The 23,273-nt window shown below is 42.1% G+C and overlaps 1 protein-coding gene across 1 annotated transcript in view; it reads left to right on the top strand.

Moving 5' to 3' along the window:
- Positions 1–22,956, top strand: part of SPTSSB (serine palmitoyltransferase small subunit B) — a 31,350-nt gene extending 8,394 nt beyond the window's left edge. Inside the window, exon 2 of the mRNA XM_036758237.1 lies at positions 22,660–22,956. Coding sequence (XP_036614132.1) covers positions 22,685–22,924 — 240 coding nt within the window. The 5' untranslated portion in view covers positions 22,660–22,684 and the 3' untranslated portion in view covers positions 22,925–22,956. The remainder of the gene's footprint in view (positions 1–22,659) is intronic.
- Positions 22,957–23,273: the final 317 nt, after the last annotated feature.

The following is a 23,273-nucleotide window of genomic DNA, read 5'->3' as shown; positions in this document are numbered from 1 at the left end:
TCCTTAACTCATTCACCTATTTTTATGTTAGCAAATGATTCATTGCATCCCTATATACACTGGCCTTGTGGGATTTATTTCTTCTTCAAAAAAAAAGCACAACATGAATACCATTGTTTATGAACTATTTGCTATAAAGTGAAATAACTCTCATTTAACATGGAGAGGACAAATCTCATTCATTATAATAAACTACCATTTTCCAAACATCAGTTTAGAATGAAAATAGAAAACTGGAAAGACATGGTTACCAATGAAAATACTTGCACTAAATACTTGCTGAATGTGTCTGAAGGAGGGCAGCAGGGATGGCTGTGTCAGCTTGCCTCCTACTCCATGAACTCCAGTGGCTGCCTATTACCTTCAGAATCAATTACGCAATCTTCTGCTTGGAATTTAAAGTTCTTCACAACCTGGCCTCTTTCTGCCTTTCCAGGCTGCTTATGCATCTCGCTCTCCCTCTGCACACTCAGTGATCCACCTGTGTTGGCTCACTGATACCTTGAAGATACCATTCCATCTCCCATCCAGAAGCCCTCGACTGGCTGCCTCCCATGTCCAAAATGCTCTCCCTCCTCCTGGACACCCTTTCACTAGTGTGGCTTCCTTCAATACTCAGTTCAGACCCCACCTTCGCCTGGGCCCTTTCCCCCTCCTCCTTACTGCTGGTGCACAACCTTCCAACCTCCCTGCGTGTATCTTGTGCGTACATCAAGGTTTACATGTTGTCTTCCCCATTGGAATGAGAACTCCTTAACAACAGCGACTGTTTTTGCATTGCTTTGTCTCTTAACACAGTGCCTGGTACACAGAAAGCACTTAATAAATGCTTAATAGCTGGCATTATAGCGCTTTAAGAGCTTTACAAATAATGCTGCGTTTTATTCTTACAACAACATTGTGAAGTAGATGCTGTTATTATACCCATTTTACAGATGAGAAAACTGAGAGAGGCTTAAGTGGGATTAAATTCTGGCTTTTTTTTAAACCTATTTGAGATGCCTAGCCACAAGAAATTTTTGTAGTCATGTTGCTTAAGAATAAGAAATCCATATTGTCTGGGGCCACATCCAGAATTTTTGTTCAGGAAATATGATCTCTATGCCTACTTCCTTCAAGAATATCAGAATGCTTCATATCTATAAAGTCATTCATCCTCATAGAATAGTGTCTGATAGCAAGGAGTGAGCATGGTTCAGATCAGTCTGATAGATGAACTAAGTGCAAGGAAGCTAAAAGCCTGGCCCCGAGAAGCTCAGGAACAAAACTTAGCTCCTCCTATGAAGCTAACCATAAATCAGCATCTAACACTCCTAAGAGAATGTTCTATTGCCCCAAACTTTAAATAAAGAAAATAAAATCAAACAGGCCCATCTGGTTCTGATCTGGACTGGCAGAAAATTCAGGTTCTGATTTAGGACAAAGATACCTGTTCCTTGGGTTCCTTTTGCTTAGGAAAACACCAATGAGAACATTCAGGCAAAGATAACACATTCCTGACCTACTAAACTTTATTAGACTGAACTTTCCCTCATCTGATATCCACACGTGAACCTAAGAGACTTATTTGGCTCATAGATTCACCTAGAAATAGCTCTTCAAATATGAACAACCAAATAAATTGGGGGAATTTATGTTTGCTTGTTTGTTTTAAGACTAGGTCTCCCCATCTAGCCCAGGCTAGAAGTGCAGGAACCGACCACTGACCCAGTCCCATTATGGGTCTGGATGGAAGCTGTGGCCAGCTCCATTTCTGAGTCTGGCTATTTCAGCTTTCTTTAGTCAACCTGATGGTCTGCCTTGCTCCTGCGGGCCTCGCCATATTGATGCCAGATTCGGTGTAGACTCCCAATCATCATAGCCTGCTACAGCTCAGAACTCTAGAGCTCAAGAGATCCACCAGCCTCACCTCCCCCAATAGCTCATAGTCATGTCCTACTTTTATGGTACTTAGTTCTTTAAATTGATTTTACCAGCAAATAAATCTTCATAAGGCCATGGGAATTTGTCATAGAATCTTTGTGTTTACGTGAGAATGTATCTGATCCAACCCCCTATCTGATAGAGAAAAGATTTCTCTTGTCAGTTAGTCATCTAGACTCTGCTTGAATATTCCCACTGATGGGAAGCCCATTGCCTCAGAGCAGACAGACATCTCTAATTGTTACAAAGTCCATCTTACATTGAACTGAAGTCCATCTCCATGGTACCACCAACCATTATGAAACACATAAAATAAAGCCAATCCTCCTTGAATATGATAGCTCTTTAAATAATTCACCTTGTTCCCCCTAAACCTTCTTTTCTCCAAGATAAACATGACCACTTTCTTGGATGGTTTTAGGAAGCCTGGTTTGGAGTTATCTTCACTAACTGCTTGCCTCCTTCTCCATAGCCTCCATCTTATTAACAGGACCCTTAAAAGCTTATGCAAAGGTATTAATATACATGTGTATTATATATACATATGTGTGTATATGTATGTATGTTTATCTAACTCCAAATCAATCAACAAGCATTGATTAAACACCTACTATATGCCAAGCATTGAAAATACAAATTCAAAGAATTAGACTCAACTCACAAAAAGCTTACATTATAATGGGAAAGACAAGGAGAATAAATACAATTAAATACCAAGTCATTAGCCACGAGGTAGTTCGACAGGGAAGACTCTAGCCTTTGGAGCATTAAGGAAATCTTCGTGTAGAAGTTAATGCTTGAGCTATACCTTAAGGAAAAGAGGGGCTCTGTGAGGCGGGAATGAGGAAGGAGAACATTCCATCCATGAGAAAGGAGGGAAAAAAACAAGCATTTATTAAGCACCTACTATGTGCCAGATACTGTGCTAGGGGCTTTACAAATATCGTCTTGTTTGATCCTCACAACCACCCTGGGCAGTGGGTGTTCTTATCGTCCCCATTTTAAAGTTAAAGAGACTGAGCCAGACAGAGGTTAGGTGGCTTGTACAGGGTCACACGTCTAGATAGCGTCTGAGGCCAAATTTCAACTCATGTCTTTCTGAGTACAGATCCAGCACTTTCCATGGTAAGCTGCCCCTAAATGGAGGCCAGCCAGTGGAAAGGCATGGCGGAGGGTTGTGTTTGAGGACCAGAGAGAAGGCCTGTTTGGCCAGATTGCAGAGTGTGGGAAAGGGAGTACCAATGAAGGAATGTAGTTGAACAGGGTAGAATTAACCACGGGACTATTACTTTCCTAATTCTAGATGATACTTCTATTAGTTAATTAATTTCATTCATTAATTAAGACATCATTACCATTTTTGGCAGTCCTACTACAGAGTAAACTAAATTCCCTGGGTCTTTTTTTTCCTCATGAACAGTAGCTGCTGCTGCAGTTGATTTTTAAAACCTGACTGCAGGATCTGACATTTATCCCCGAAAAAAAAATTTCACCTTGTTGTCCCTATTATTGTAGCCCAGCAAGATCTTTTAAAATGTCTATTCTGTGATTCAACATGTTCGCTATTGTTCCCAGCTTTGTGTCTGTAAAGTCGGTAAGAAGGTCTTATTTGTCTTCATCTCAGTCATTAATGAAATTTTTAAACAGGCCAGATATTGGACAGGACTGAGCACAGAGTCTTACAGCATGTCTCTAGAAGCTTCCCTCCCAAGTGACATTAATCGACATTCCTCTGGTACCATTGCCCATCCAATTACAAATCCACATGTTTATAGCATCATCTGGTCAACACTTATCCATATTGTCCATAGGGATATTGTAAGAAAACTAGATATACGGTCCATGGCATTCCCTCAGTCTTCCTAGAAAAGAAAAAGGAAATAAAGTTTGTCTAATAGGATTCATTCTTAGGCTCCTTACAGTAATAAGTAGCTCCTCTTCTCAGCATCCACAAACGATTCGTTTAATTATTTGTCCTGATACCTTGCTGGATATCAAGTGGAAACTCATCTGTTTTAGTATCTTCAAAATGCAAATAGCCACAAGTTCAGGCTGCTCTCTAAATAATAATAAAAGTCTTTACTGAGTGCCCCTATGTATTCAGCACCATGCTAGGCACTGTGGGAGGAGGCAGAAGGAATTCAATATAATGGCAATTCCTTCCTAGAGGAAGCAGAGAAAGGGGAGGAAGGAGAAGGGCTACTGTCTTATTTATAGATTAACTGGATCCTAGGAGGCTTCTCTTTTGGCATCCCTTCATCATTTATTTAAATGGAATGGCATCTTCCCCTGAGTTGCCCTTGGTGATAAAAGTCATGTATCTTTCAGTAAGCATTCCATTATCCACGTAGCACACGTTCAGAGGGGACCAGGGGAAAGACCAGCCTTCATCCTTAGAATGTGTGTCCTGGCAGGATCCTGAGACTCTCTTTGCACAGGGTCAGAAGTTCATTCTCACGGTGCATTGGGGAGATGTTAGAGCCTGGGCTCATCAAATACAGGCCCCTAGTGTTACAGAGAGCCAAAACAAAGTGGAGGCCCAGCGGTCACACAGACGGTGTTAGAGTAGGGGTCAAATCCAGGTCCCCGACTCCAAATTCAGGACCCTCTCCCTTACTCTATTCAGAAACGTTAGGCATCTCAAAAATACCCTTGAGGATCAAAATAAATTTTTAAATTATTAATAATGGAGTCTATTCATTTACCTACCTACTAAGCATTTGCTGAAGACCTGATCTGGGATTAAATTGTTAGTATCATTATCATCAATATTATTCACATTTTCCTACCTCAGACACCTTTTATCCATGTTTTATCTGCGAGTAGTCACAATCGCTCTCTGCCTCAGTTTCCACATTTGCAAAATGGAGGTGATACTAGCATCTCTGCCACAGGGCTACTCTATCAAGTGAGACAGCATCTGTAAAGAGCTTCACAAACCTCAAAGAGCTAGAAAAGCATTAGCTCTGATTGTAAAGTGGTTTAAGTTGTTCGAAGAACTTTACACATAGAATCCTATATGATGTTTACGGAAGGCCTGTACCATTTTTTATCCCCATTCTATAAATGAGGAAACCAGTTCTCAGGGAAGTTAAGTGACTTGTCCAGGGTCATATAACTACTACTACTGCTACTACTACTACCACCATTACTACTACTAATGATAATAATAGCTCATACTCATAGAGAGCTTTGTCTTTGAATATGTGCTCTGTCTTTGAATATGTGAACTCGCTAGATTCTCACAGCAACTCTGCAAGGTATGTGCTATTATTATCCCCATTTTACAGATAAGAAAACTGAGACACCAAGAGGTTAAGTGGCTTGCCCAGGGTCACACTGCATCTGAGACAGTATTCCCACTCATATCCTCCTGATTCCATGTCCTTGTTTGCTCCCTATTGACTGCATCATCTAGCTTGAAATGAGATTCAACCCACATTTTTCCAATTTCAAGTCCAGAGCTCAACCCATTAGACAACACTGCTTCCTATAGGCACTGTGGGCAATACCAAGGAAGTATAATATCAGCTTAGAGCTTCAGCCCTTAAGAGACTCACCATCAAGGTATTGTTGTTATCGCTCAGTGGTGTCTGAAAAATTCATAACCCCATTTGTGTGGTTTTTTTTTGGCAAAGATACTAGAGTGGTTTGCCATTTCCTTCTCTAGCTCATTTTACAGATGAGGAAACTGAGGCAAACAGGGCTAAGTGACATGCCCAGGATCACAGAGCTAGTAAGTGTCTGAGACTGGATTTGGACTCAGGTCTTCCAGGTCTGGTGCTCCATCCACTGCTCTATGTAGCTTCCCCCTATCTAGGTATGGAGTCCCATAAAATATATAAATCAAAATGCAAGACAGAACGAAACTAAACCAATGCAGTTAAAATTAGAAGGGAAACAGGTAACTGGGGGGAATTATCTTTGCAGCAAGTTTCTCTGCTAAGGCTATGAAAGCCAAGGTAAATAAGAAATGAATACAAATATATAAGAATGACAACCATTTCCCAATAGAAAAATGTTCAAAGAGTATGGGCAGGCGGTTTTCAAAGGAAGAAATTCAAGCTCTAAATGGCCAAAATGTTGCCCAAAAAAGTGGGGGAGGGGGGAAAGAGGGCCACTAAAATATCTTTAAAATGCACTGAAAGAACAGAAGTTCAAAGAGGAACACAAACAAACAGGATAGCTTTGAAAGTACAAACATTGAATTTATTTTATTTATATGTGTACATACATACTTCTTTTTTAAAAAGCAAGTTTATATAAAAGATTCACATTTTCACATAAAAATCCTCTTTTTTGGTCTGCTTTATATATGGAACTGTTCTCTTTTTGTGTGTGGATTCTTAAGGTCAGAATTTTTTTAATACAAGGTAGCGTGTGATTCAGCACCAGCTGTGAATGGTACAAGGAAAAAAGTCAGGAGTTCAGAGGAGGGAGACAATGATGATGGCGGGCATGATGGAGGAGATGGTATGGTTTGGGAAGGGCTTGGCCCTGAAGGGTAGGTGGTCTCTGGAGCAGTCGAAAGAAGACTGAAGGGCAGAGGGAGGCATGATGATGCTGTGGTAGAAAAACATTGAGATTGCCACCAGGAGACATGTTTGAATCCCAGCGCTGGCTCTTGAGTAGTGTAGCAGCAAGACTTTAGATAAGTCACTTATCTCTCAATCTCCATTTCTTCATCTTTACTATAATCCCCATCCATGCTAACTCAGAACCTGAATTTAGATCCACTGCATGGATTCCAGAGTACTTTCCACTGCACCATGCCCTCTTATCCAAAGGGATGAGTCATGGACTCTCTCTCCTTCTGTTTGTCTCTCTTCTCTCTGTCTTTCTCACTGTCTCTTTTCTCTGTCTCTCTCTGACTCTGTCTCTACATCACTTTGTTTCTCTTTCTCTCTCTGTCTCTGTATGTCTGTGTGTGTGTGTCCACCTCTCCATCTCTGTCTCTGCCCCTCTCTATCTCTCTCCCTCTTTTCCCCTCCCCCCAGAATCCTCCCCTCCTCCACCAGAAAGTCCTCCCTTTGTTTCTGCCCCTCCCCTCCAAGTTCCCCCACTAGACTCTAACTCAAGCTCCACTTTCCCAAGCAGCATGGTGGCCACCTGAAGAACTCTACCACTTGGTTTGTTATTCAGTTTTGGAGACTGCATCCACAATGATTTTTTTCTGAACTAGTAACACTGCATACCAGTGAGAGACAACCCACCCACCCTTGGCACTGAAGGCCTGACTAAATTCACAATGGCTTCTAAGGCAAAGATCTGTTTTCCAAGACTGTGGTGCCAGGCTGTTGTTTCTCAAAACAGCTGGACGTGACTTGACAAGCCAATAGGACATTATAATGAAAGAATCAGTTAGTCACCCAAAACCAGGTCACTTTCTTTTCTTTGGGGTAATTTTGTTATTTTATTGTTTTAATACATACATAAACAAATAAGTTTACCGTAAAGCCAAAAACAGCCAACAACGCCATGGAAAACCTGTCCCTTACATTCCTTCTTGATATAGTCAAAAATACATAGAGTCAGAGGGCTTCTTCTAAACCACTAAATGCAAAGACTCTGGGGAAGGTTGAGGGGGAGAGGGATGGAGCAACGAGACATAGATCAGCCTTCTAAGATACAAATTACTTGCATTAAATCTGCGTATCACTGCGCTTGTCCCTTTGGTGAGGAAAGTTCCGATAGGAGCCTTCTTTTAAGAGGCAATGGAATAGACTTTGAGGGAATAAATAATTTGGACTATTATAAATATCCAAATTAACTATAAAGGACATATGAAAAAAGATGCTATCTGCATCCAGAGAAAGAACTGATAAATAGAAGTATATCTAGAACAATTTTACACACACACACACACACACACACACACACACACACACACAAAGGGCTCCAGAGAAGCCTGCCATTCACCACACACACACACACACACACACACACACACACACACACACACCCCTATTTGTGTCTAATGGAGGCCATCTCTAGGATGAGGGGGAAGGGAAGGAAAAAAAAAAGAAATTTACATGGTAACTCATATATATTTAAAAGGAATGGCAAGTTATTAACACAGTAGATTTTCAATTTCATCTTTTTTATTATACTTTGTTATGGAAATGCTTGTTTTATTCCACAAATTAAAAATAAAATAATTTTTTAAAGAGGCAATGGAACATTATGGCCAGATCACTGGGCTTGGGGTGAAGAAGGACTGGGGCCTAATTCTGCCTCTAATGCTTACTAGCTGTGTGTCCCTGGATAAGTCACAGGCATTCTCTGAGGTTCAGTTTCCGACTCAGTAAAATGAAGATGATAATAAAAGTTACAAGATTGGATGACACTCAAACGAGATAATAACACTTTCCAAATGTTTAAGCATTCCATAAATGTCACTATTTACTTTATGTCATTATGTACTTTAACGTGGGTCCCGTCCTTCAGAGCTATTGTGGAAAGTCCGCTGGATTTCATCAGAAGCCCTGTCTTCAAATCCTTGTCTTCTCCTTACTACCCATGAAATCCCTGTGGGCCTCAGTTTCTTTACCTACAAAATGAGGGGATTAACTGGATCTGGTTTCACTTACCAGACACATGTGAAACAAATGCCAGGCGTGAAGCCGTGTGCCAGGCCCAGGTCCCTTCTGCCTCCAAACCGTATAGCCCCATGATTGTTGTTCTGCTCACACTTCCATCAAGTCGGATCTCAGACGTTCTACCCAGAAAGGCCAGTGCACCCATCATTCACTAAGTCGGCACTGGCCCCAGAGAGAGCTCACTCCAAAGGAGCCCTTCCATAGCAGCATCAGTGAAAGGCTTGGTGGGTTTCCAATGAGAATTCACGAGAGCTGGAGCTAACAAAGCTCTTTCCCGACATCCTGACAAACACTTTGCTTTTCCATATCACCAACATGTGCCATTCTGTCACAGGGTGAACAACCTCACCTGGATGGAAGCCAGGGCCCTTTTACTATTTCCTTTTCCAGAATTCCAATCACATTTCCAGGATTTGGTTTTTCAGCTTATGGTCTCACGAGGTCACAAGGTCAGCAGTGAGAGGTTAAGTCACTTGTTGATGGTCACACAGAGAAAATATGTGTCAGAGGCAGGATCGGAACCCAGATCTTCTTGAATCCAGAGTTATGACTCCAGGCTGTCTCTTCCCAATATACTACCATAAAGCCAGCTTCAAGCGCCTCAGCTGCAATGTGAGTGGCATATTAGTCTAAATGCAGACATGTTTTAACTTAAAACAGCACCGCTTCTCCCTCCCTGAGATGCTGTATGAGGATGTCCGACTAATTTGGGGAAGAAGATAGCTTTCTTATCCTTTAGTTCTTGGGAGCACCTTAAACTCTTCTGTGCAACCATACAGGAGCCTGCTCATTCTGGCTTTCCAAAAGCCAGTTGTTAAATTTTCAGTGTGAATATTTACATTTCAAAAATCAGCAAAGGCTACAAATCACTGCTGATTATCTAGACTTAAGAAAATAATGGAGAAAGTGTTAATAATGCAAATTAAGTTTAAAAGTGTAATCATGCATATATCTTTTTTATTTTTGGAGAGTTGTTTGTTAAACACTTCTTAACACACCACTGGCGCCATTCTGCTGAACTATAAATTCTAAAGCTATCCCTTTGGGTTGTTTTCTTTCTTCTTTCTCTTTACTTTCAAATGCCAGCTAATTGATTGGCTAATTAACTAGTGAAATCTGCCCAGTGGAATGCATCCTTCTTGAAGTTAAGGACTGCTTTTCATTGTCTTTATATCCTAAGGACCCAGCAGAGAGTTGTAATGGATGGATGGATGGATGGATGGATGGCTGGCTGGATGGATGGATGGACAAAATTAGGATACAAAAGGATTTAAAGAAAATGAAACAATCAAAATCTAACACGATGAATTTTAATAAGAACAGATGAAAGTCTTGTACTTGGTTTCAAAAGATCAAATATGAGGTATGAGAGGCAAAAGGAACACATTATGAAAAGAACCTGGGAGGTTTTGTGGACATCAAAATCCATGATTTAAGAATCTGATGTGGAAGCCATAAGGGAGAGTGCCAGCTTGGGCCTCCCTTAACAGAACTCTAGTGTCCAGAATGAAAGAGGTCTGTCTCAAAGCACATACAGAGTACCATATTCAGTCTGCGGGACTAATGTTAAGGATAAGAATTGGTATGATACAGCATCTCCAAAAACTGTTCCTAGGCCCATGGATTTAGAGCCAGAAGGTACCTTAAGAAGTCATCGGATCCAATCCCTTACAATAATGGAAACTGAGACCCAGAGGTCAATTTTCCTGAGTCACACAGCTAGTTTTAAATATCCGAGATGTGATTCAAACCTAGGTCTACCTGATTCCAAGCCCAGAACTCTATCCATCACACTACACTATCTCTCAAATCATTACTGTTGTTCAGTCATTTCAGTCATGTCAGATTGTTTGTGACCCCATTTGAGGTTTTCTTGGCAAAGATACTGGATTGGTTTGCTATTTCCTTCTCCAGCTCATCTTACAGATGAGGAAACTGAGGCAAACAGGGTTAGGTGACTTGCCCAGGGTCACACAGCTAATCAGTACTTAAATATTGTTGACTTTTTTGGTATGTCATAGAGCTTTTGTGGGGTTTCTGTAGACATTCAGAATCATGATCTCAGAAAGAAGACTCTTCCTGACTCCAGGTCTAGCATTCTATCCACTGTGCCATCTAGTTGCCCAAATCATAGAATCATATAATTCAGGGCTAGAAGAAACCCTAGCTGGAAATCATTTAGTCAAATTCCATTTTGCAGATGAAAAAACAGATCTAGAGAGAATCAGTGACAATTCAAATCATACAAGTGATTAGAACATTGACGCGACAAGCAATTGTCTTATATAAGGAACAGGAAAATAAAAGATACAGGAGAGGAATAATCATCATCTTTAAACATTTTAAGTCTATAGAAGGTGCTGGTGCATAGACTAAAGGAAACCAGTCTTGGAGTCAGGAAGACCACGGTTTCTGTCCTACCTCCATCCTGGCCAAGTGAGGTTCGGCAAGTCACAGCCTCTCAGGTCTCTTTGAATCTTCTTACAACTCTAAATTACAGCAAGGGGGCCTCCCTGCAGGGGGTTAGAGGCACTCTCCTTCCACAAGCACCTATGTTGGTACAATTGCAGACATAGCCAAGAATAATATTATGTAAGACAGGTTAAGCTTATCCAGAGGCCAAAACAGGGACCAATCATGGTAGCTCCAGGCAAATTCCAGTTCAATGAAGAGGAGCATTTCCTAACAATTAAAGCTATACACAAATGGAATGGGATGCCTTGGGAGGCAGAGAACCTCCCTTCACTAGTGGTCTTCCAGCAGAGGCTGGGTGGCCACTTGTCAGAGACAAACTAGACAAGATTCAGGCTTCAAGTTGTGGTTGGAATAGATGATGCTGGAAGCTCCTTCTACTCCTGAAACTCTTTGTTTCTGTGATAATTAAGTATAGTCATTACAGTTTCCCTGGACAGGTATGAAGAGCAGATTCTGGCTAAGTTAAAGAGAGAATTATGAAGTCGTCAATAAGGAGGTCAAAGTGAAAAAAACATTTTGTGTGCCTAACACTAGGTATATTAGGAAGGCAGAATTTATGATTTCAAAGAGAATCTCATATGCATCTAAAAGGTCCGGAACCGCAAGATATAAGGAATTCTCTAGGCAGAAGGCAGGAGAACTAAAGCATGTATTTACACTCCACAGTAACAAGCCCACAAACCAGCGTCCCCATTTTGATATTTTCATCAAAAGCTTCCAGGCCCAATAAGTCCGCCTTACAAGGGTAACCAGGAGGCCAAGAGAAGTGAGATGGTATAAGGCAAAATCGTATACATGCTTCCCCTCTACGGTAAGAAGATTACCCACTAGCCTCTAGTCAGCTCTGCTACCGGCAGCTCAGCTTCGGCTGTAGGCGTCTCTGGCTCCAACCGGAAAAGGAAAGGAAGATCTTCAAGCTGTCCCCTCCCCTCTTATAGAGTTTTTGACATCATCAAGTGCCGCCTGAACGACCAGGACCAATTGGTTCTTGACTTGGCCCCTCCCCCTAGCGTAGACCACGTTAACACACCTCCCCTCAGCCAGTGCCACAACTCATCACACAGGAAGCTCTGGTCCTGCCCCGGAAGAGCAAGCCCCAGCGTCCAGGGAAGCTCAACGAGGCAAGCTGAGTCATTCAAAGAAAACAAAGTCCATTCTGGCTACATTCCACCCCTCACAATGTTCTAGGATGCACAATCCAATCATAATTCAAATTAAATTATATATCCTAGAACATTGTGATCCAATTATGCAGGAAACTAAAACATATCATTCACAATAAAGCAAAACATATCATTCAGTGACATTCCCAAATATTGGTTTACGATTCAAATGTGATCCACCCCTAGATCCCAGCCAGATAATCTCTTCAATCAATCATCCCAAAATAATTATTAATAATTCAAATGTCCACCCCTAGATCTTCGTATCCATTGCATAGGATCAATAATATCATAACAATAAAACAATATAGCAAGGATAACACAAAATAAGTACACAGAACACTATCATCATTCCCGCCCTCAAACAATTGGGGCTCAAAATCTTGGGGTAATGGGTGAAGGTCTCATTTTCCATAGCTTCTTCTTGCTGAAATTGGATGTAGAGGTGTCCCTGCCCCAAAGAGTCCCATTCCAGAGTTCAGTTCTTTAGCAAGCTGGCAGGAATTCCAAGAATGCTACATGCTTAGGCAGTCACCGGAAACTGCAGGGTGCTTAAACCTGCAGGAGACAGAACTAGTGACAAGGTTAACTAAAACAGAGAACAAAAAGAGTAGGCAAGTATGGGCTATTATCCTTCAAATAAAATCATCTCCAGTTTAGTTCAAATTTCAGTTATGCAGAGATCCAATATCAGAGCCAAACTCAGATGGGAAATGTTTCTTTTTAAATGGAACACAATGAGGAAACTAAGCCAAGAAGATCCCACCCTAGATGGAGACCAGGATTGTCCTCCCAGCCTTTCCCCAGATGTAGAAGGGAAACCAGGAGGATCCCATCCTAGATAGACTAGGATTGTCCTCCCAGCTTTTCCCCAGATGCACAAGGGAAACCAGGAGGATCCCATCCTAGATAGACTAGGATTGTCCTCCCAGACTTTCCCCAGATGTACAAGCTTTCATCCGTTAATCACACAAAGTCACCTTCCCTCTGAGTGGCTTGTGTCAATTACCAGCATCAGCCATACCTGTGGGATCCATGAATCTAATATTATAGCCCTATTCATGGTAAAATATATGGTTCAGGGGCACGATTTGGTAATTATCTTCCCCTGAATAGACAACTGTTACAGTGTTGTTCTTCCCATGGGCTATGACTTCTGCAGCCTTTGGAATATCATCTGGCTTCCGTTTTACCCATACCTTAGCTCACAACTTTATTCTATCAATGGAGCAAGCCCCTTTTGCCCCTCTAGTAGTTATTTTGGGAGGAGGGTCAGTTTTCACAAAGGGTATTTTTTCACAAGGGATAATAATCACTTGAACTATCCTATCATTCCTACCAAATTGTACAGGTTTTTCACCCAAATTCTGGAGTGTCACAACAATTTCTTTTTGATAATTCGAATCTATCACTCCAGCCAATACATGTACTCCTTCAGCTGCTAATCCTGGTTTAGGTAATATCCGTCCAAAATGATTCTTGGGGATTCTCATACATACTCCAGGAGGGGTTTTTCTTATCTCTTTCCTATTCAACCTAAAATTCTCTATACAATGTAAATCATATCCTGCCGAACCAGGTGTTCCTGGACATGGTAGGGGGACATCTTCCCTCACAGTCCAAAATTCAATATTTTGGATCTCACGTGTTTGCTGTTCTCTAATCTGCAAATTTGGGGTCATCATTCTGGCTAGAGGTGTACTCCCCCCTAAGGGCCTATTATTCAAATTACGTAAAGCAATAGACAAATTATCCTTCCAATGTCGATATGAATTATTAGAGCTTAATTTTCTCAGCTGTTCTTTCAACAATCCATTCATTCTTTCAATCAGCCCAGATGCTTGTGGGTAATATGGAATACGATATATCCATTCTATATTATTCAACACACAATATCTTTTCACTTCTTTGCCCTTGAAATGTGACTCATTGTCACTTTGAATCTGCATTGGGGTTCCATAGTATAAACTTACAATATCTAGGGTTTTACAGGTGTTTTTCTGAGTTGCTTCCTTATAAGGACAAGCCACTAGTACACCTGAATAGGTGTCAACACACATACATACATATTTACATCCTTTATCCTGGGGTAGTGGGCCAATATAATCTACCTGCCAAATTTGGGCTGGAACTTTTCCCCTTGCTATTTCTCCAGTTACTATCCCAGGAAGAGTTCGTTCTTTTTCTAATTGACATATACAACACCCCTCTATTATTTGTTTTAACAACGCATGAGAGATACTGATACCTCGATCCTGTGCCCATTGGTGGGTGGCCTGGACCCCTAAATGGCCAGTGGTCTGGTGGACCCATCTTGCTAAGGCTGAGTCATCAGTTGGAGTTGGAGTAGGGACAATACATTCAGTGGCAATCTTTGCTAGTCGATTCACGTGTGCATTGTATTCACGCTCTGGTGTGGTCAGGGTCGCGTGAGCATCAACATGAAAAATTGACAAATCCGTAACCAAAGACATGTCCCATATATTTTCCCATGACTCTTTACCCCAAACTTGTTTGCCATGAATCTCCCAATTCTGATTCCTCCATATAGGCATCCAAGTGGCTAATCCATTAGCTACCACCCATGAATCAGTAAATATATGACACTGTCCTCCCTTCTCCATTCTAATGGCCTGATGTACTGCCATCAGTTCAGCATATTGGCTACTTCCCCCTATCCCAGAACTTTCCAGAGTTCGCCTAGTACAGGGGTTATAGGCTACTGCTTTCCAATGTCTCTTCTGTCCTGAATATTTTGCTGTCCCGTCAGTAAACCAAGCATGTTTCTTCTGTTCTACACTTAGTCCATCATACCCATTATTCCATTTCACTAAGGATGGCACCATCTGTTGCTTAGATTCAAGGGGTTTTTCATTTCTCTCAGTGCCAATGTTCACCACCGATTCATGTAAAGCAGAAACTCCACTTTTGCCTGCTCTGGACCTATTCTGAATATACCACTTCCACTTGATTATGCTCGCCTCTTGTGCATGTCCAATTCTGTGAGAAGCTGGGGTACTCATTACCCAAGTCATAATTGGAATTCCAGGCCTTAATATCACTTCATGACCCAGGGTTAGTTGCTCAGTTTCTACTAAAGCCCAATATGCAGCTAACAGCTGCTTCTCAAAAGGTGTATACTGCACTCCAGATAAGGGCAGTTTCCTTGACCAAAAGCCTAGAGGTACACTTCAGCTCTGTTGTTTTTGCCACAGACTCCAATTTGCATAGTCATCTTGTACAGTCACTTGTAACTCCACTGGCCCATTTTGCATAGGCCCTAAGTCCAGAGCTAATTGTTCAAGGCCCCAATCGAATTCATATTTCTTTCTGGTGACTTTATACAAGGGTTTTAAAATCTGTCCCAAATGTGGGATGTGGTATCTCCAATAACCAAATAGCCCTATGAACTTTTGGGCCTCTTTCTTATTAGTAGGGGTGGGAAAATCCTGAATTTTTTGTCAAGCTTGTGGGAGAATTTCTCGCAGTCCTCTATTCCACTGTATCCCCAAGAATTTTACAGTTTGAGCTGGCCCTTGAACCTTTGCGGGGTTGATTTCCCATCCTTTGCTTTTCATATGGTCAATTAATAATGCTAAACTCTCCTCCACTTCTTTTATATTCTTTCCCTGTATCATGATGTCATCTATGTAATGTGTAAGCTGTACACCAGGTAGCTTTAATTCATCCAAATGCTCAGCTACAATCCTGTGGCAAATAGTTGGGCTATGAATATATCCTTGTGGCAGGCATGTAAATGTATACTGTCGGCCTTGCCAAGTAAAAGCAAACTGGTTCCATTGCTCGGGGCCTATTGGGATCGTAAAGAAGGCATTGGCCAAATCAATAACTGCATACCAAGTCCCTTCATGTTTTTGTATTCTCTCTATTAAAGTAACCGTGTCTGGAACAGCAGCATACAAGGGAGGAGTCACTTTGTTCAGCTGTCTATAATCTACTGTCATCCTCCATGTCCCATCTGACTTTCGGACTGGCCAGACAGGGTTGTTCCATTGAGTAGTTGTAAGGACTAACACTCCTGCCTCAACACATTCTCTTATAGTGTTGGCAATTTCATCTTGCCCACCTGGCACACGATATTGCCTCAAAGTAATTACTTCAGAAGGTTCGGGCAAAGTGATTGGATCCATCTTGATTTTCCCCACTAAGACTGCATTAATGCCTATTTTCCTCATAGCAAATTGGTATTTCCCTTCAGGTAAATTTAAGGTCATACCCTTCAAAATGTCTATTCCAATGATGTATTCAGGAATAGGCACAATAACGACACTATATTCTTTCTTGGGCAACTGTCCAATTTTCATCATCAATTTAACTTGTCTGGCTGATATTTCAGTCCCTCCTAGTCCTCTGATGGTAATAGGAGTTCCATGGCTGAATTTGTCTGGATTCCCATAGATAAGGGTGGCCTCGGCCCCAGTGTCTATTAATGCCTTAGTTACTGTACTTGACCCATTTTTCCAATATATGGTCAAGTTAATGTGAGGTCTGCAATCCAGCTTACGTATTTCCTTAATTTGGGCTGGGGCCTGGCCTGTTTCCTAGTATTCCCTAGCATGTGATTCACTTGGGTATGAAGGTTCAACATCTGTAGCATTTGCAGGAGCAGTTCTTATTTCCCTATCTCTCCTGTTATCGAGTCCTTTATCTCAATACATCCTGTACAATTCATTGGTTGGAAGGCCATCTATCATTTCAAAACCTACCCCTGCCCTCAATAGAGCAGTGAACATTTCTTTTCTTGTCACTCCATTTTGGCACCAAGTTTGCTGGCTATTCACCCTTCTCTCTCGAGGAGATCTATCCCTTCCCCAGTCTCCTAAGTCATGTAACTGTAAAATCTTATTTATCACCTCCGTAAGATGGGTCCCTACTTCCCCAAGTAACAGATTCAAAATTAGTTGTTTATAAGCAGGGGGAACTGTCCTAATTATTAAATTCCTATGAGGGATTCCTATGGGATCATTGTAATATTTGTCTGCAGTTCCTGTCATAATAGCAGTCTTCATTACCTCCTCCTTTAGTCTCATGATACAATCTTTAAGTGAATACCAGGGTCTGTGCTCAGTGGGCCACATAGAATCATTAGTATATCTCTTATTGCATCCCGCAGCAGCTAATGCCAACAGAGTAGTCCTGCTAGCATCATCTCCTCGCTGATGATGTTCCCTAAAAGCTTGCTGAACTAGAGGATCGTGGCTGATACCTATGAATCTCATACAGTCCCTCTTATCTACTAATATTCCACCGGCCCCTTGATCACTGAGCCTTACCATCCAAGATATTAATGGTTCTCTTACTCTTTGGCTGAATCTACTCAAAATATCTGTGACCTCTTGCGGTGAGAAATCTTCCTGAAATTCCCTCGTAACTAAATTGCCACCTCGGGTTTCTGTCCTCCTCCTCTCTACAGAACGAACGCTTGTCTGAGTATTTAACCATCTCCCATTCTCTGTGCGAGGGATGTCCTGAACCCTAGTACCGTTTTCTGTCTCAGCCCCTAACATTGTCTCATTTTCCCCCCACTCGCTTCCCCTGCCACCATGGCAAGGACAAAGCAGGCAGTCAGGCTTGGTCTGGGCTGAGTTGGGATGCACTCTTGGCTTATTTGGCCTCCTGTTGCTCCTAGCCACATTAATAGAAAAGTTCTCATCTGAGTCAGTGGGTTCTTGAGCAGCAATTTGTTCTCCTGCTATCTGAGATTCCCCTTCTTGCTGTGGGGTAGGAGTGCCCCCATCTCTTTCACTTAATCTCAATCTTTCATATACTAGCTGGTAGGCTGATAACACTATCCAGTTTTGCCTAGATAGCGATGCCCCTGACTGAATCCCAACCTCTTGTAAACACCTTTCCAAATCCTTAGGATCTCCTCTCTGTAGCCTTGGTTCCCAGTTTTCACAGGGTCTGGCTTTTTTTTGCCAATTCCTTTGCTAAGGAGGAATAAAATGGATCCTCCCACCCTGGGATATTCATCTCTTCCTCTGAAGTTCTTCTGCTTCTGAATAGAGATCTTATATCTAGCGATCCCATCCTCATCGCCAAATATATTAGGAAGGCAGAATTTATGATTTCAAAGAGAATCTCAAATGTGCCTAAAAGGTCCGGAACCGCAAGATATAAGGAATTCTCTAGGCAGAAGGCAGGAGAACTAAAGCATGTATTTACACTCCACAGTAACAAGCCCACAAACCAGCATCCCCATTTTGATATTTTCATCAAAAGCTTCCAGGCCCAATAAGTTCGCCTTACAAGGGTAACCAGGAGGCCACAGAGAAGTGAGATGGTATAAGGCAAAATCGTATACATGCTTCCCCTCTACGGTAAGAAGATTACCCACTAGCCTCTAGTCAGCTCTGCTACCGGCAGCTCAGCTTCGGCTGTAGGTGTCTCTGGCTCCAACCGGAAAAGGAAAGGAAGATCTTCAAGCTGTCCTCTCCCCTCTTATAGAGTTTTTGACATCATCAAGTGCCTCCTGAATGACCAGGGCCAATTGGTTCTTGACTTGGCCCCTCCCCCTAGCGTAGACCACGTTAACACACCTCCCCTCAGCCAGTGCCACAACTCATCACACAGGAAGCTCTGGTCCTGCCCCGGAAGAGCAAGCCCCAGCGTCCAGGGAAGCTCAGCGAGGCAAGCTGAGTCATTCAAAGAAAACAAAGTCCATTCTGGCTACACTAGGCTAGGCCCATGGGGCACAAAGACAGGGCAAATTTTTCATGTTTGGGATCATGTAAATGCTGGTCTCTTAGAAGGCCAAATATCACGGAATCATCCATCTAGGGCTGGAAAAAACCTTGGAGGTGATCCTGTCCCAATCTTTCATTTTACAAATGAGAAAATTGAGGCCCAGACAAATAAAGTGACTTTTCCAAGGTCATGAAAGTAGGCTGAGGAGGGGTTAGGGCTGTGAATTCATCCTCTATCTCTGAAACCAGCTTCTTTCCTCTGTACCACAAACATAAAACAACCTTCATTGTAGGGAGAACAGAATAGAGAGATCACTGTGGCTGAGTTAACCAGAAAGATGTTGGGGAAATTTGATGTTGAACCATCAAGAGGAAAATTGGGAAAGTGGAAAATATGGGAGTAGAGATTGCCCCAGGAGCTAGAACCATATTGCTATAATATACAAGAAATAAATCGGTACTCTGGAAAACTCCCCCCAACCCCTGCCAGCTGTACCTGGAGCAAATAGCCCAAAGCATGCCAAGGGTGAGCCCTCGGTGGAGGAAAAGGGGAGGCAGGAAGGCCTGGAGAGGCATCAACCCCAGCCTGCAGTCTAATGGCTTCCTACTTTATCTGAAGTCACCATTGCTAACTAGGTTCTAAGCTCTTCCTTTAAAATGCTACCACCACTGCCCTCTAAATTTTGGCATTGTTGTTCAGTTCTTTCAGTCGTGTCCAACTCTCCATGACCCCGTTTGGGGTTTTCTTGGCAGAGATACTCTAGTAGTTGCCATTTCTTTCTCCAGTTCATTTTACAGATGAGGAAATTGAGGCAGAATTAAATGACTTACCCAGGGTCACACAGCTAATAAGTGTCTGAGGTCAGATTGGAACTCAGGTCTTCCTGATTCCAGGCCCAGAATTCTATCCACTATACCACCAAGCTGCCAGCCCTCTAAATTCGGTACCTTCTAAATTCAGTGCTCTCCAAATTCAGCACCATGGTTCAAAGCCTCGCGACCCCACCCTAGTTACATATCTAAGTGTTCTATTTCAGACTCTCCAAAGAAAGCTGCTATAAAATGACAGACATGATGTCTCTCCTTAGATAACTCAGCCTCTCTGTATCACAAGCAGGTGACTATTTCCATTTCTATATTTTTTTAATGTGGTAAATCTGAAGCCCATGAAAGCTAAGTGATTGTCAAAAGGTTTTTTGTTGTCGGAAGAGGTGCCCAGCCCAGACACATCACAGACACCGACCACCTGGATTCCTAAAGGCTGGATTGAAACAATTTCTTTTCCCTCGGGAAGAAAAAAAAATATGTTTTTATCTGTCTGTTTCAGAGGGTAGAATCCATTGTTAGGAGCGTCCTGAAATTTGGAGGATTCTTTTCTTCTTTTGCCTGAGAAAACAGCTTAGCCCTCTGGAACATTTCAAAAGGTACAATCGTGCCCCACCGAAATCCTTCGGATGCTTGTCTCCCAGGGGAATTGTTCAAGGCTGTGCTGCCCCTGTCCTTCTGGGAAGAAGAGCAGGAAGCTAAGAGGCTGACTGAAGGCTGGGGAGGCTCTGAGCAGGGGGCAGGGGGTGGGGAAGGGTGGGGGGGGGGGGTTAGTCATTTTCAAAGTCCTGGACTCCTCCCTCTTTGGTGACTCACTGGAGGTGTTATCAGGAACATTTTTTTCTCCTTTACTTACTACAAAACACCGCCTTTTGACTTCCTGCCTGAATCAAGTCCAAACAGAGCCAGGCCCAGAACAACTAGACACAAAGTCCCTCCCCTCCCCTGGGGTGCATGGCATGGAAACTTCACTCCAGTTGAGCCACTTTGAAAGGGGGCAGGTGAAGGGATCCTGAGAAGACCTGACTTGGCAAGGCAGCCAGCTACCGCTCCTCCACCTGGGAAAGGCTGTGGACAGAGTGCTGGGCCTGGAGTCCTAAAGACCCGGGTTCAAGTCCTCCTTTGATACTCACTAGCTGTGTGACCCTGGACAAGTCACAGTCCCTGTGAGTCTCAATTCCCTCCCCTGTAAAATAATGGATTTAGATTTGTTGATCTCTAAATAAAGAGAATAAAATACAAATAAAAATGAGGTGGTTAAATTCAAGGTCATATGAGAGGCAGGGCCCTACATAAACTTCAATGGCTCCCTATTACCTCTATAGTAACATATGAACTCTTGTTTAGCTTTTAAAGCCCTTCACAATCTGGACCCAACCTAACTCTCCAGCCTCATTAGACCCTGCTCCCTAACCCACACTCTGTGATCCAGCCAAACCAGTTTCTCTCTGTCCTGCCCACATAGACCTCCATATCCCCTCTCTGCCTTTGCCCTGGTCAGGTCCCCTACCTGGAACACCTCCAATGCATAAAAGTCACCCTTTTTTTTTTCAAGATACAGCTCAAGCACCACCTCCAAACACCAGTGTCCTTCCTCCCAAACTACCTTGTATTGAACTGCACCTTATTTATTTTTATTTATTCTTTTTATATGCGTATTCATTTTCCTTATGATAGCTAGCATTTACATAGCACTTCGAGATTTCCACTTGCTATTATTACATTTTAGTCATGTCTGACTCTTCATGACCCCATTTGGGGTTTTCTTGGCAAGGATTCTGGAGTGATTTGCTATTTCCTTTTGTGGCTCATTAGACAGATGAAGAAACTGATGCAAACAGGGTTAAGTTGCAGGGTCAGACAGCTCGCAAGTGCCTGAGGCCAGATTTGAACTCAGGAAAATGAGTCTTCTGATTCCAAGCCCGGCATTCTATCCACTACAGCACCACCGAGCTGCCCCAGGATTTATGAAGCACTGTACAAACATCTCATTTTACCTTCTCAACAACCCTGGGGTGTGGATTTTATTATTATCCCAATTTGATAGATGTGGAAACTGAGGCAGACAGTAATTTTTTTATTTATTATTATTTATATTTTTTTGTGGGAGTCATACAGCTCAGCAAATGTCTTTGGCTGGATTTGAACTTGGTCCTCCTGACTCCCGGTCCAGGGCTCTATTCATTGCTCCTTATTTCATTCTTACATCTCCAGGGATACAAAACATGGAGTCTGATATATAGTAGCTGTCTAATAAATGCTTGTTAACTAATTCATTGGTTGACAATTGATTACTAGGATTTTTTAAAAGACAAGACAAATTCTTTCATGTTTGGAAGAGTGTAAATGTTGATCTCTTAGAAGGCCAAAGAAACTATTAGTTTCTATTGCTCATGAATGTTCTGGCATGGGCCTCACCCTGAATTTTTCCTACTAAGCCTCATTCACAGAATGTGAATCTTCTACTAGGATTTCCTCTGTTGAGGAACAGAAAAGTTAATTTTCACCTTTCTCTGCAAGTGTGTCTATGTCTGTGTGTCTTTAAACATCAAGCAAGCCTTTCATTTCTAACATAATTCAATATAATGAGCCTTAAAATTTTACAAATGACATTAATAGAGGACCTTCTTGTATGCTTAAAGATTCTCACATTCTCTCTCCTTTTTTCTTTCACATTCCTATGCATAATACAAACCAAGGAATTCCTTATCAGAATCATACCATATTTTCTCATCTTGAAAGAACCAGAGCAAGGCCTCCAACCTAGCACATTGTGGATTCTTTGCACCAAAATAGTGCATGGAATAAGACTGCCTATGGTGTATATGGCCCCACAAATGCAATCACAGACCTGATGGAGCACTGAACTAGGGTGTTCATTTGACCAGATCTAGCCTGGCAATCTGGAAACCTCTTGTTTTGGTTGTCAAACTTGTGACTCTGCTATGCTGTGTCCTTCCATCACAGGTCCAACTGACTGCCGGTGGCTGACATGATGAATCTAAGGTACGTGAAGGATTACTTTGCCTGGCTCTATTACCAGTACACCATCATCAGCTGCTGTGCTGTCCTGGAGCCCTGGGAGCGATCCATGTTCAACACCATTTTCCTCACCATCGTGGGAATGGTGGTATACACGGCCTATGTCTTTATTCCCATCCACATACGCCTGGCTTGGGAGTTCTTCTCAGAAATATTTGGAGACCAAAGTACTGCTTCTGTCTCTAACTGAAAATGCTAAACACCGATAGGGAAGGGCCTCTGCACTCTGTGAAGTTCTATTACATAATGAAATTGTTGCTTAGGCGTTTCTAGTTTGTGTGAATATTGCACCCTCTTGAAACATCTGACCTGAAAAACTGACTCTTATCTATGCACTACTCTACCCTTTCTGGGTTTGGAAAGATTATTCACTGATCACAATATGCACTAAGTACCCACAACACAATTTCTCGCAAGAAAAATACTTTTCACATTCTACACTCTCTCACAAAGAAACAGTAGAACTGTCTGCTCCTCAGATTCAGGATTTCAAGCCTATTTTCTGTCAGAACAATTTCTTTTCTAAGTCTGTATGGTAA

The sequence above is a fragment of the Trichosurus vulpecula genome, chromosome 4, assembly GCF_011100635.1.
Source record: "Trichosurus vulpecula isolate mTriVul1 chromosome 4, mTriVul1.pri, whole genome shotgun sequence".
Lineage (NCBI taxonomy): Eukaryota > Metazoa > Chordata > Mammalia > Diprotodontia > Phalangeridae > Trichosurus > Trichosurus vulpecula.
This window is presented reverse-complemented; position numbering and strand designations above follow the sequence as displayed.